Source organism: Hyla sarda, chromosome 4 (assembly GCF_029499605.1).
Source record: "Hyla sarda isolate aHylSar1 chromosome 4, aHylSar1.hap1, whole genome shotgun sequence".
Lineage (NCBI taxonomy): Eukaryota > Metazoa > Chordata > Amphibia > Anura > Hylidae > Hyla > Hyla sarda.
The window spans coordinates 261,565,221-261,580,377 of record NC_079192.1 but is presented as its reverse complement, the minus strand read 5'-3'; the positions used below and the strand labels follow the sequence as shown (position 1 = coordinate 261,580,377).

Sequence of the window (15,157 nt, the reverse complement as noted above, 5' to 3'; positions counted from 1 at the left end):
TGCCTAAATCTCACAGCCACAGGAGCCCTGTGGGGGCTTGTTGGATTTGGTACTTCGTACCCACACGCTAGGGTCTGGGACACGCAAAGGTTGTTTTAAATTTCAAATCAAAAAATGATGGCGCTGCTGGGCCTGGGTCTGGGAATTTCAAATTTTCTCATGGGTAGCACCCGCTATCCAAAATCTTTTTGGAAAAATTCTAAAATTGTGGTGTTTTTTCGGGGGGATTGTGAAGCCCTGGTGTGAACTCGTGCATCAGCCAACTCCAGGCTGTGTCATTCAGGCAATATATGGGTTACTGATGTTGCTGTGGGGCCTGAGTCTGGTAATTTCAAATTTTCTCATAGGTATCACCCGCTATCCAAAATCTTTTTCAAAAACTGTTTAAAATTGTGGTGTTTTTTGGGGGGGATTGTGAAGCCCTGGTGTGTACTCGTGCATCAGCCAACTCCAGGCTGTGTCATTCAGGCAATATATGGGTTACTGATGCCGCTGTGGGGCCTGGGTCTGGTAATTTAAAATTTTCTCATAGGTATCACCCGCTATCCAAAATCTTTTAAAAAAATTTCTGAAATTGTGGTGTTTTTTGGGGGAGATTGTGAAGCCCTGGTGTGTACTCGTGCATCAGCCAACCCCAGGCTGTGTCATTCAGGCAATATATGGGTTACTGATGCCGCTGCGGGGCCTGGGTCTGGTAATTTAAAATTTTCTCATAGGTAGCACCCGCTATCCAAAATCTTTTTCAAAAATTTCTAAAATTGTGGTGTTTTTGGGGGGGGGGGGGGGGAATTGTGAAGCCCTGCTGTGTACTTGGGAATCAGCCAACTCCAGGCTGTGTCATTCAGGCAATATATGGGTTACTGATGCCGCTGTGGGGCCTGGGTCTAGGAATTTCAAATTTTCTCATAGGTAGCACCCGCTATCCAAAATCTTCGGTTTAAATTTCTTAATTCATCTTTTAATCTTAGGGATTGTGAAGGCCTACTCATGCTGCTGGCATCTCCGTGCTGTGCCATTCATCCACTATATGGTCTCCTCATGCTGCCAACACCTCCATGCTGTGTCATTCAGCCACTATATGGTCTCCTCATGCTGACAACATGTCCATCCTGTGTCATTCAACCACTATATGGTGTCCTCATGCTGCCAAGACCTCCACGCTGTGCCATTCAGCCACTATATGGTCTCCTCATGCTGCCAACACCTCCACGCTGTGTCTTTCAGCCACTATATGGTGTCCTCATGCTGCCAACACCTCCACGCTGTGCCATTCAGCCACTATATGGTCTCCTCATGCTGCCAACACCTCCACGCTGTGTCATTCAGCCACTATGTGGTGTCCTCATGCTGCCAACACCTCCACGCTGTGCCATTCAGCCACTATATGGTCTCCTCATGCTGCCAACAACTCCACGCTGTGTCATTCAGTCACCATATGGTCTCCTGACACTGATGCCACCACCAGGCTCTCTAATTGTGCTGCTGTGCGGCAGTGATTCTAAAAGCGATGCCGGTAATCTGCATGCTATTCTGAATAACAGTATTATTTCACTAATCCAGCACACTCCATATGCATTTTAGAACACAGCAAAGTGTTCTATACCCCTATAGAGGCTGTATGTAGGCTAGAAATAGCCTTTTTTAATATAGATTCGCCACCAAAAAATTTGGAACGAAACAAACTTTATCGGAAAATTTGGCGAATCGGCCGAATCGAATTTTTGAAAAGTTCGCTCATCTCTAGTCATGATGTCAGCAGAGAGCACTGTGTTCCAAAAAGAAGATAATTTCCTCTGTAGTATTCAGCAGCTAATAAGTACTGGAAGAATTAAGATTTTTTAATAGAAGTCATTTGCAAATCTTTTTAACCTTTTGGCACCAGTTGATTAAAAATAAAAATAAAAGTTTTCCACTGGAGTACCCCTTTCAACATGGCTTAAAGGGCTACTCCGGCGGAAAACAATTATTTTTTAAATCAACTAGTGCCACAAAGTTGCCACAACAGATTTGTAAATTACTTCTATTATAATCCTTACAGTACTTATCAGCTGCTGAATGCTCCACAGGAAGTTGTATTTCTTTCTGGAGTTCTTGTCAGTCTGACCACAGTGCTCTCTGCTGACACCTCTGTCCATGTTAGGAACTGTCCAGAGCAGGAAGGTTTGCTATGGGGATATGCTTCTGCTCTGGACAGTTCCTAACATGGACAGAGGTGTCAGCAGAGAGCACTGTGGTTAGACTGAAAACTCCAGAAAGAAATACAACTTCCTGTGGAGCAAATAGCATCTGATAAGTACCGGAAGGATTAAGATTTTTAAATAGAAGTCATTTTTAACTTTCTGGCACCAGTTGGTTTAAAAAAATGTGTTCAACCGGAGAACCCCTTTAATCTACAAATTGGCTTAAATAATGGCAAATGTCTACTCCATCTAATACTGAATAAAGCAGCATTCACCAATCTCTGTTGCTGGTGAGTGCCGCTTTTTTTCCCTTTATTCAGTATTAGAATGCTCTGTATATATTTAGCTGTATCACCACCACGTGTTGCTGAATACATTTGCGTACTGTCACCTCCTGAAGACTGATTCTAAAAACGACCACATGTGTTCTTGTAGCAGCAGTGCCAGACTTTACTCCTTTTATATTGTATCTACCTTTCTCGTTCGGCTAAATTGGGGGACACAGGAACTGTGGGTATAATTTGCTGCCACTAGGCATTAACAAAAAAGAAGGCGGCGCCTCCTGGCAGGATATACCCCGCCAACTGACTCTGAGCTAATCAGTTTTACCTTAGTGTCAGTAGGAGGCAAACACAGGTCTAGAGTTCTCCAGACCTGGTCTTCTTTTTTTTTTTTTTTTTTCTAGTTTAGCTTTTCTCTCTTTTTTTATTTTCTTTAAGTTGGAGCAACATGTTGGGCACATCCCCCACTTGCGAGGAAGGGACACGGTACATTAAGTATGCACCTCTTCTCACCACTGACCTGCACTAGGGATGTGCCTTGGGTCCAGGCCCCCTCTTACCCCTGCTCCCCTGCTCACCCCGCTTTGCAGCCTGGTATGATGCAGCGTGGCACTAGGCTGGTTGAAGACTTTGTGGATGAGTATGTGGTACAGATCCTTTTGAGGTAAGTAAACCCCTACTCCCACTGTCTGCCCCCCCCACCCCCACAATCCTACTGACCCTCTCTAGCTGCTTTCTTCTCTCTCCCTCTGGGAGACCAGGGCTCTATAGCTTTCAGGGGGGCTGGTGGTCTCAGAAGTAAGTTTATCTTATTGGGGGTTAAATAGGGGCTTCTCTCCCAGGTACCTGCCTGCAGCCATAGCTGCACATGTGGTGCTCCTGCCATCCTTTCTGTAACAGTTTTGATTTCTGTTGCATGCCGTCTTTCCACTCCGGCTGTGACAGCTGTGGGCCGTGGCCACAGATGGACATTGCTTGCATCTCTCGCACGGCACTGCTCCGGCCCCACGCTGTGTCACACTATGGCCCTCATGTACTATTCTAAACCCGACTTCTTTTGTCGGGTTTTTTTGGCGCATCTTGGTGCGCCAGTCTGCGACACGATGCAACATTTTTTCCCAATGGACCCGATGTGGATTCTCTCAAACCCGAAAAAGGGGCGTAACCCGACATTTCTGAGCTTTCCCACGTATTTATAAAGGTTTACAACCCGAATTTGTTGAATTGTTGTGGATTTTTTCCCGACAACTCAGAAGAGTTGGAAACCAAAACCAGCAAAACCCACGTGCAACAAACAGGATGCGACATAATAATAAATACCAGGGGAAAAAAGCAGTCAGGTAAGAAAGCAAGATAGACTTAAAACCCGATTTTCTAAGTAAATGAGGGCCTATATGTCCGCAGCCGGGTTTACTCGCGGCAGCACTCCTTCCTGGGCAGGGGGCCACGGCCGGTGGCCAGCCATTAATTTAGTCTGCGGCTTTGGCCCTGTCCTTTCGGCGGTAGCTCCGCCCCATTTTTGCACTGTCTGGCTCTGCTCCTCCACTCTTCTGATGTCCCTTCCAATCCCCTGCAGGGGTCCTCTCTCTCCTCCCCTTTTGGCTGGTCTACCTATTGGAGGCTATGAACTGCCCAGGGGGGCGGTTCCTTGCTGGTGACATCTTCGCTAGTCTCCTTCTCCCTCACACCAACATTCTGTTTTTCCTCCAGCTGCTCTGTGCTGTGGGCTAATTTTCTGTGCACGCTGCTGTTTCACCCAGCTGCTGTTCTCTCTGCCTGGAACCTTCCCTCTGCAAGAGACCCCACTGCTGCAAGGGACCTCCACCTCTTCAGGGGACCACCACCTCTACAGGTGACCTCTACAGGGGACTGCCATCTCTACAGAGCACTTCCACCTCTTCAGGGGACCTCCATTTCTGCAATGGACCTCCACTTCTGCAAGGGACCTCCACTTCTGAAAGGGACCTCCATCAGCTCCAACCATTTTCAGGACACAGGAACCTGGGTGAGCTTGTTCATTTTTTTTCTCTGGGTTTGGCTGACTTATCTATTGGGTTATTTTCCATGTCTGTCCCCAGAACCGAACCCCTCCATAGTCACATACTATTCCTGTACGGGCTATAAATCTAAAATGCCAGGTGGTTCGGCTGAGTCCACCTGTTCTGCCTGCTCTGCTTCACTTCCCAATCCTCCTGTGCCTTCTGCCCAGGATTGCTTCCTGGAGCATGCGATTCCTGACCCTCCCCCGGTTTGGGTGTCCTCTCTCTCTCTCTCTCAGACGATCTCTGATCTGACGCAGGTTTTCAGGGAGGTGGCTACTGCCCTAAAGTGGTCCTCCTTGCGCCCTCACTCCTGGGGCTCTCAAGCCCTCTAGCTCCCTCTCTCCATTTGCCAGGCAGCGCCTTCGCTCTCATGGTCGCTTTCCTGGTGGCCGATCCCGATCCCCAGCTCACCGTTCCAGGTCTATTGCGCCTGGATCTGTGGGCTATGTTTCCATTTGCCCAGGACTTGGTCTCCAAATGGACCGCCCCACCTACAGTGGACCCTCCGGTCTCTCACCTATCCAAGCCCACCACTCTTCCTCTAGCTGATGCGGCTTCTTTCAAGGATCCTGTGAACAAACGGGTTGAGAACCTGGCAAAATTTGCATTTGAAGCAGTAGGTTCGACCTTGCTTCCAGAGTTTGCCGCAACCAGCGTGTCCAAGGCGTTGTCGGCCAGGGCTTCCCAACTTCGCCAAGGCATTTTATTCGGGGATCCTCTAGATCTCCAATGCGGGTGATTATCTGTGCTCGGCATCTCTAGAATCCACACTCTGTGCAACCTTTGCTTCGGGCAATTTGGTTGCTTTCCACCGCTCTATGTGGCTGAAGGCCTAGAATACCGATGCGGCCTCCATGAAATCCCTCACAGAGATGCCTTTTGATGGTGCACCCCCCAAAGCCTTACTCTTGGGCGGGTGGTCGCCTGTCCCTCTTTCGGGACGTTTGGTTGGCTAAGGTCCAGGAATTCCTGGGTTCGGGACGTCATTTCTGATGACTACCGAATAGAGTTTGGTTCTTTTCCCCGGGATTGTTTTTTCCATTTTCGTCCTCCCCGCTCTCTGGCCCTGGCCGTGGCTTTTCAGTCTGCGCTCCACACCCTTCTTGTGCAGGGGGTCCTTGTGCCAGTTCCGCCCCAGGAATGTTTTTTGGGCTTCTATTCAAATCTGTTTGTCGTTCCCAAAAAAGGGGGAACGGTCTGTCTGATTCTCGATCTGAAGCTCCTCAATCGGCACTTGCACCTGTGGCACTTCCGAATGGAATCTCTCTGTTCTGTTGCTTCGTCTATGGACCACGGCAAATTTCTGTCTTCGGTAGACATCCAGGATGCCTACCTCCACATACCCAGTTTGCGGTTCCTGCAGGTCATTTTCAGTTTGTGGCCCTGCCCTTCAAGCTGGCCACAACCCCCAGGGTCTTCACCAGAGTCCTGGTGGTGGTAAATTATATCATCTGGTGGTGGTAAATGCTCTCGGAGGGTGTCTGTGCTCCCTTATCTGGACAATCTGTTGATCAAAGCTCCGTCCTTTGCACAAAATCAAGAGAGTCTCCACATCACTGTTCAGACCCTGACCAGTTTAGGGTGGTTGATCAACCGGGAGATCTCTCCCTCCCAGTCTCTGGTCTTCCTAAGGCTTCAATACAACACCAAGAAGGCTCGGGTTCTGCTTCAACCGGACAAGCGGAGTGCTCTTCTGTCCAGGATCCGCCTATTGCGCTGCCCGAAACCGGTGGCCATCCGTTCATGTAGGGAACTGTTGGGCAGGATGGTGGCGGCCATGGAAGCCATTCCTTTTGCTCAGTTTTGTTGCTGCCCTCTTCAGCTGGTCATCCTGTCCCTGTGGGACAAGTCTCCTCTGTCCCTCCACCACTGGATCTGTCTGTCTCCCACGACGCGTCAGTCACTCCTTAGGTGGCTCCGCTCTCCACTCCTCCAGGAGGGACGCTCCTTTCTCCAGCTGCATTGGCAGGTCTTAACAATGATGCGAGTCTCGGCCGATGCAGGTCCCCCCAGGAAGCCCGTCTCCCCATCAACATCCTGGAGCTTCAGGCCATCTTTCTTTGTTTCCTCTATTGGGAGTTGTTACTCTGGGGGTCATCTGGTTTAGGTCCAAACGATCAACGCCATGCCTGTGGCTTATATCAATTGCCAGGGGTGCACTCAGAGTCTTGCTGCAATGGCAGAGGTGACAAAGATTCTTGTCTGGTCGGAACACTAGGTTCCCTCCATATCGGCGATCCACATTCCGAGGGTGGACAATTCCTCGCCCAACCCTGGGAAGTGGTCTCCCCCCCTGGAGGTGTTCGCAGCAATTTGCGGACGTTGGGGAACCTTGGACCTCTTTGAGTCCCGCCTAAATCGGCAGGTTCCCGCCTTAGTGGCAAAATCCCAAGATCCTCTGGCTCTGGCTGTGGACGCATTGGTTGTTCCCTGGTCACAGTTTGCCCTCCCCTACCTCTTCCCTCTGCTTTCCCTCCTGCCCAGGGTAGTGAGGAAGCTCAAGACGGAAGGCGTCTCAGCAATTCTGGTAGCGCCGGATTGGCCCCGGCGCCCGTGGTTCGACGAAGTGGTTCGTCTCATGGCGGACGTTCAAATGCGGCTCCCAGATAGGACCGACCTTGAAAGAGAAGGTCGGTCCTGTCTGCCACCACAATTCACTTCTGATGCATTTGACGGCATGGCGGTTGAAACCGCGGTGCTGAGGCCTCTCAGTTTCTCTATCTGGGTCATTTGCACTATGCTTAGGGCGCATAAACCGTCCTCTGCCAGGATTTATCATAGGACCTGGGTGCCTATTTTCAGTGGTGTGAGGCCCGCTCCCGGTCTACCGTTGTTTTTTCTTTGCCAAACCTGCTTTCCTGTCTGCAGTCGGGGCTAGAAACACGTTTGGAACTTAGTTCCCTCAAGGGGCAGTTGTCGGCGCTTCCCACGTTTCCTGTGCCCCCCCCCACCCCCCATGGAGCCGAATGAGAAAAGTATTTTTTTTTAGACTTACTGTCAGAGGATCCATTGGGGGACACAGCACTCACCCGTTGGTTATTAGTTTGTTGTCCTGAGAGTCAATGTCCTTTCTGTGAGTTTGTTTGGTCGTTTTTTTGTCTGGGTCTTCTACGGACTCTCTGTAGTGATTTGTCGGTTTCCCCTACTGTTTTGGGACTAAACTGATTAGCTCAGAGTCAGTGGGTGGGGTATATCCTGCCAGGAGGGTCTGAATTATTTTTTGTTAATGCCTAGTGTCAGCCTCCTAGTGGCAGCAAGATATACCCACAGTTCCTGTGTCCCCCCAATGGATCATCCGAGAAAGATCATGTTCTCACGCACTATTTTAACTCTTTATTCAAACGCATAGTTTTTTTGTGATCCTAATTTTCATAGTGGTAAAATTAAGTCTTGGGCCCTGTGTCATCAGAAAACAGTCTTATATGTTTAAATCTACCATATATACTGGAGTATAAGCCGAGTTTTTCAGCACGATTTTTCATGCTGAAAACGCCCCCTCGGCTTATACTCGAGTGAACTCTCCGCCTGTCAATCCCTTCTCAGTGGTCTTCAACCTGCGGACCTCGGCTGTCCGGGCATGCTGGGTGTTGTAGTTTTGAAACCTCTGGAGGTCCGCATGTTGAAGACCACTGCGGCCTTCGTCATCATCCAGCCCCCCCCCCTTTTGTTTTGTACCCACCTTCTCCGCACTTCGGGCCTGCCCTTCATTAGTGACGTTGCCTTGATGACGAAGCACAGGGGCGTTCATGCGCAACGTCCCTGTGCGTCATCATCAAGGCAACGTCACTAGTCCGGGGCAGGCCCGAAGCGCGGAGAAGAGGGCCCCCAGGTGAAAATGGACAGCCCGCAACGACTAAGCCTCCCCACCGGACGGTTCCTGCAGCATAGATGGCCAGGACCAGCTCACTCTAACTTCCCGCCGAGGGGAGGTGAGTACAAAACAAAAGGGGGGGGGGCTGGATGATGACAAAGTCCGCAGTGGTCTTCAACCTGCGGACCTCCAGAGGTTTCAAAACTACAACTCCCAGCATGTCTGGACAGCGATGGCTGTCCGGGCATGCTGGGAGTTGTTGTTTTGCAACCTCTGTAGGTCCGCAGGTTGAAGATCACTGATGAAGGAATTGATAGGCGGTGATGATGAAGGGGGGGGGGGGGAGGATGAGGGAGGTCTGGATGATTACATGGGGGATGATGTATTTCCCACCCTAGGCTTATAGTCGAGTCAATAACTTTTCCTGGATTTTTGGGGTGAAATTATGGGCCTCGGCTTATATTCGGGTCGGCTTATACTCGAGTATATACGGTAGTTGTTACGTTAAAAATATTTTTTAAGAATTCTTTGTATTATTTTATTTTTTATTATCTTTATTTTAAAATAATCCTGAAATTGTGCAGTTTTCACTCTGGCTACTTGGCCTAATAAGAAGCTGAAACTTCCTGTTCTGTAGAGAAAACTTTCCAGCAGTGTCTTTCTTATCATCACATGCAGCAATACAGTGAAAGGTAACACCAATATGTAGATGAGACAGAATCAGGCTATTATCAATAGCCCCCTCCCTGCACAAGTTACAGTTGAGGGATAGAAATCTTTCCCATGGATGTCAGAAGGTTACATTGCAGGTTACATTTCAGTAGTTTCGCATCTCCATAAAGCTCACTGTAAAGCATATATATATATATATATATATGCTATTCTGAGATCTCAAGTATTATGGCTGCTCCATAATAGTGTTTTAAATTGACACCATCATTTGTAGATAACATTATATGTATATTTGTAATATACGTTGGTTAAAAATTGTGTATATATATATTGTTTTGTCTTGTCCCTGCAGCTAATGTCTGTGTGTCTCTATGCAGTGGGCAGGACTAGCAGGGCTCTGTGTATACTCCCAGCTTGTCAACCATCCTACTGAGTGAGCCAGGGACATGTCACAATACACAGAGCCCTGCTTGTCCTCAGTGCTCAGAGCCCTGCTTGTCCTGAGTACACAGAGCCCTGCTTGTCCTCACTGCACAGAGCCCTGCTTGTCCTTACTGCACAGAGCCTTGCTTGTTCTCAGTATACAGAGCTCTGCTTTTCCTCAGTGTACAGAGCCCTGCTTGTCCTCGGTGTACAGACTCTGATTGTCCTAACTGCACAGAGCCCTGCTTGTCCTCTGTGTACTGAGCCCTGCTTGTCCTCAATGCACAGAGCCCTACTTGCCCATGGTGTACAGAGCCCTGCTTGTCCTCAGTGCACAGAGCCCTGCTTGTCCTCAGTGCACAGAGCCCTGCTTGTCCTTAGTGCACAGAGCCCTGCTTGTCCTCACTGTACAGAGCCCTGCTTGTTCTCAGTGCACAGAGCCCTGCTTGTCCTCAGTGTAGAATGCCCTGCTTGTCCTCAGGTACAGAACCCTGCTTGTCCTCAGTGTACAGAACCCTGCTTATCCTCAGTGTACAGATGCCTTCTTGTCCTCACTGCACAGAACCCTGCTTGTTCTTAGTGCACAGAGCCCTGCTTGTTCTCAGTGCACAGAGACCTGATTGTCCTCAGTGCACAAAGCCCTGCTTGTCCTCAGTGCACAGAGCACTGCTAGTCCTCAGTGCACAGAGCCCTGCTTGTCCTCAGTGTACAGAACCCTGCTTGTCCTCAGTGCACAGAGCCCTGCTTGCCCCACCCACACTTCCTGTATTTTGTCCCAGCTGAGACACACAGGCAATAGCTGCAAGCATAAGATAGCATTTTTTTTCCACTCAAAATCTTAATTTTATTTAAACCAATGCATATTACAAATATACATATAATGTTGTTATCTATATTATTTAAAAAGTTTTTTTTGCAAATGACAGATACACTAAAAAATTACAATCATAAAATAAAAACAGGTAAGAACAGATTAACATGTTTTAGTATCTGGCTTTGATTGGTAGCACATGCAAAAAATGCAGTTCTTAAACAATATTCTCCTAGATTTCATATTTCTGTCAGTTATGGCATAGCTATTACCTTTAACATCTTTTATTGTTTCAGGAGTTGCGGCAGTATCTAGCCAACCTTGCAGATCAGTGCAATGCCGATAATGATACTGACCCCCCACTTGTGATAATCCTGGATAATCTTCATCATATAGGATCTCTAAGTGATATCTTCAATGGATTCCTAAACTGTAAATACAGCAAATGGTAATAAATCATTAATAAAATATTCCCCATTGGCGTGCAATTATGACATTTGTATTGGAAATGTTGAACATTTGCAAGATGGACAGTAATAAAGCAGTTGTTTGCCAGAAATAATGTATTTGCCAAAAAGCCCTACCTGTAGGGAGGGAGGGAGTAAAACCTAACACTCTTAAGTACTCCCAGAGCATAAATGGGTGGAGCATGTAATGCCTGCTATAACAGCGGAAAATTACAAACACCAATATAGAAAGAAGAGCAGTAGCAGACTGACATAGCAAATAATAACAACTTTATTGTTAAAAAGACATGATTAAAAACATTGACAAAGAGGAATAGCAGCTGAAACAGAGGACATCTCCTGAATAAAGTGCATAATAATGCTACAATGGCAAGTGCCACACTCTATATTGCTATATAGTAAAGTAGGTATTTACAGGTTGTACACAACACGTAATATATATGCGCCAGTACAAATGGATCTGGACAATACTATGCTGATATAGTGCAAGTAAATATCAGGTATTAAACCACCTATCAAAAGTGCATTAGAACAAAAGGTGCAAACTGCAAAAATACCCTCACATACAATGTAAAATGTGAAGCCAGGAGACAGGAGTCACGACATGTATTTATCAAATGCGATAGTCGCTATTTATGAAGAAAAAGTTGCATCTCCATTTAAAAGTCGCATATGTATTCCAGGTCCACCCTGGCTTACAGAAAGTGCATACGTCTGCAGAAAAGGACATTAACACCCACTTTAACAACTGTCCTTGTTCTGCATCATGAAACAAAGCTACTACGTTAATGTTAATTATAGAAAAAATGTATTATATAACTAATAACTCTATTATTTTAAGGTTGAAAATACAAACTGCACACCTTGTTAATTTTAGGACACGTACATGCTGGCGTACCCACAACATTTTTAAATGAATGTTGTGTTAAAATAGTATAAGGTACAAAATAATTGTGTAAGAATTTACATAAATAACCCATATGTGGCACTAAAATTTTTCCTTAAAAAAAAGAAACATTTTTTTTGGGGGGGTTAGTAACGTACCGAGCCGTTTTTATTTTTTTGTGGCTTCACTATTGTTTATGTGCCTGTTGCTGCGCTGTCTTCCTTCCTGATGTAAACTCCGGCCTCAGCGTAACAACGCAAGACTCCACCCACCAACGACAAAATGCGGGCTTAAAATTAGACAAAAAAGCCTCCAGAGTACGGATCTTCATGGTGCGGCATAGTATGTTCTTAATATTTTTTTGGTTTCTGAGGAGGGTGGATTGTTTGTTGTGGGATAGTTTGAGTGCAGCTATTTAGTGCCAGGCAGGCCAGTCATGGTGTCACCTGATGAGGTAAACCCCCCCCCCCCCCCCCCCGTCACTCTCTAGCAACACTACTGGTAATAAAGGGTAGATAAAGAACTTTGGCTATTAACATAAGGGAAAACTTTTCTGCTTAAAAAAATGCATTTGTAAGCCGGTTTCCCTGCTTTTGCTTACCTGCAATTTATTTATCAAGGTCGTGTGACTATTTGATAAATAGGTCGCATGTAAGCAAAAGCATAGGCGTGCGCACGGGATGTGCCGGGTGTGCCCAGGCACACCCTAATCCAGTGGCGTTGCGACCCGCACCGGGTGACACCAAGACGCTCCGCAGCACCCCCCATCTGTGCCCGACCGTCCTTCACCAGCCCAGACCCCCGCTCCCCCGCTGTGCGGTGCGCCTGTCTGTCAGTCGCACCGCATAGCGCTGCCTCCTACTCCTGTTTGTGCCCCGCCCCGCTCCGCTCTGGCTCACCTTCAGTTGGTCCGGTCATGTGACGGCGCGTTACTGCCGTCACATGACCATCAGGACGTCACGCTGTATTCAAGGACGCCGGCCCCAGAGCGTGACGTGACGGTACGCGGTTCGCAGGATTACCGCGCTGAGTGAGTGAATTATTTCAATCTGCCTACTGGGTATGGGGGGAGGGGGTTAATCTGGGGGGTACTGCATTCCTACAGGGGGGAGAGGGGGTTAAACTGGGGGGGTACTACCATCCTACTGGGGGGAGGGGGTCATCAGGGGGTACTACCTTCTAACAGGGTGGGGGGATAGGGTTAATCTGGGGGGTACTGCATTCCTACAGGGGGGAGAGGGGGTTAAACTGGGGGGTACTACCATCCTACTGGGGGGGTCATCAGGGGGGTACCACCTTCTAACAGGGTGGGGGGATAGGGTTAATCTGGGGGGTACTGCATTCCTTCAGGGGGGAGAGGGGGTTAAACTGGGGGGGTACTACCATCCTACTAGGGGGAGGGGGTCATCAGGGGGTACTACCTTCTAACAGGGTGGGGGGATAGGGTTAATCTGGGGGGTACTGCATTCCTACAGGGGGGGAGAGGGGGTTAAACTGGGGGGTACTACCATCCTACTGGGGGGGGGGAGGGGGTCATCAGGGGAGTACTACCTTCTAACAGGGTGGGGGGATAGGGTTAATCTGGGGGGTACTGCATTCCTACAGGGGGGAGGGGGTTAATCTGGGGCCCCAAGTAGGCAGGTAGTACCCCCAGATTATCCCCCTCCCCCCCAGTAGGATGGTAGTACCCCCAGATTACCCCCCCCCCAGTAAGAAGGTAGTGCTCTCAAATTAACCCCCTCTTCCTGACAGTAGGAAGGTAGCACCCCCAGATGCTGGTGGCCTCCATGTCTATTTTGCTTTTGTAGGGAACTGTACTGCACCTAATGTGGGGGAACATACTGCACCTAATGTGGGAACTATACTGCCAACCTAATGTGGGGGAACTATACTGCACCTAATGTGGGGGAACTATACTGCACCTAATGTCGGGAACTATATTGCACCTAATGTGGGGAACTATACTGCACCTAATGTGGGGGAACTATACTGCACCTAATGTGGGGGAACTATACTGCACCTAATGTGGGGGAACTATACTGCACCTAATGTGGGGGAACTATACTGCACCTAATGTGGGGGAACTATACTGCACCTAATGTGGGGGAACTGTACTGCCAGCCTAATGTGGGGGAACTGTGCTACACCTAATGTGGGGGAACTGTACTGCACCTAATGTGGGGGAACTGTACTGCACCTAATGTGGGGAAACTGTACTGCACCTAATGTGGGGGAACTGTACTGCCAACCTAATGTGCGGGGACTTATACTGCACCTAATGTGGGGGAACTATACTGCCAACCTAATGTGGGGAACTATACTGCCAACCTAATGTGGGGGAACTATACTGCACCTAATGTGGGGGAACTATACTGCCAACCTAATGTGGGGAACTATACTGCCAACCTAATGTGGGGGAACTATACTGCACCTAATGTGGGGGAACTATACTGCACCTAATGTGGGGAACTATACTGCACCTAATGTGGGGAACTATACTGCACCTAATGTGGGGAACTATACTGCACCTAATGTGGGGGAACTATACTGCACCTAATGTGGGGAACTATACTGCACCTAATGTAGGGGAACTGTACTGCACATAATGTGGGGGAACTGTACTGCACTTAATGTAGGGGAACTGTACTGCCAACCTAATGTGCGGGGACTTATACTGCCAACCTAATGTGGTGGGACTTATACTGCACCTAATGTGGGGGAACTGTACTGCACCTAATGTGGGGGAACTATACTGCACCTAATGTGGGGGAACTATACTGCACCTAATGTGGCGGGACTTATACTGCACCTAATGTGGGAGAACTATACTAACTGTGTGCGTATATATATATATACATATATATATGCACGCGCGCAGCGTGAGTTTGTGCTTTAGGGTGCACACCCTAATGCATGCAATAGGCTGCACACGCCTATGAGCAAAAGTAAGTAAAAAAAATTGTCATATAAGCCATACGTTTGAAAAGAATGATAAATCTCCTTTATAATGGACATAAATAGTAATTTTACTAATTTACATAAATAAGACAACTTGTTCTAAAAAGTCAGTTGAAAGGTTAGTGACCACTTAAACTTTACTGTTTTCCAAAATTTTTTTTATTCATGGCCTATTCTCAACATTAGATTGGTGGGGTGTAGACATATGTCACCTCGCCATTAAAGTTCCATAAAACCCTTTTAACAAACTGCTCCACAGGTCTCTTTTGGTACAAGCTTTTATACATGGCTCAACTGGTGATGTGTACAGGTGATGCTATATAAGTGAACTTTAATTGAAATAGAAAATGATGCCAATTTGTCTAATTATTTTGTTGATATCTTTTCTGTGTTCTTTATATGCTTAATTGCATATTTATCTAGGCCTATTTAATAAAGCACCTTCTCTTTTTTTCCAGCCCATACATTATTGGAACAATGAATCAAAGTATTTTGTCATCACCAAATTTAGAATTACACCACAATTTCAGGTAACTTTATTCTGTAAAATCAATTTTTATGTTATCTAATGGTAAGCAATATGCTGTGATATTTATTACATTTCTATTTGTTGTTATATAGGAAGG

At 47.4% G+C, this 15,157-nt stretch overlaps 1 protein-coding gene across 7 annotated transcripts in view; it reads left to right on the top strand.

Annotated features, from left to right (window-relative positions):
- Positions 1–15,157, top strand: part of NAV3 (neuron navigator 3) — a 642,886-nt gene that overhangs the window by 613,358 nt on the left and 14,371 nt on the right. For all 7 annotated transcript variants that reach the window (XM_056574065.1, XM_056574060.1, XM_056574058.1 and 4 more), the window contains 2 exons: positions 10,517–10,668; positions 14,990–15,061. In XM_056574065.1, the coding sequence (XP_056430040.1) occupies positions 10,517–10,668; positions 14,990–15,061 (224 nt within the window). The remainder of the gene's footprint in view (positions 1–10,516; positions 10,669–14,989; positions 15,062–15,157) is intronic.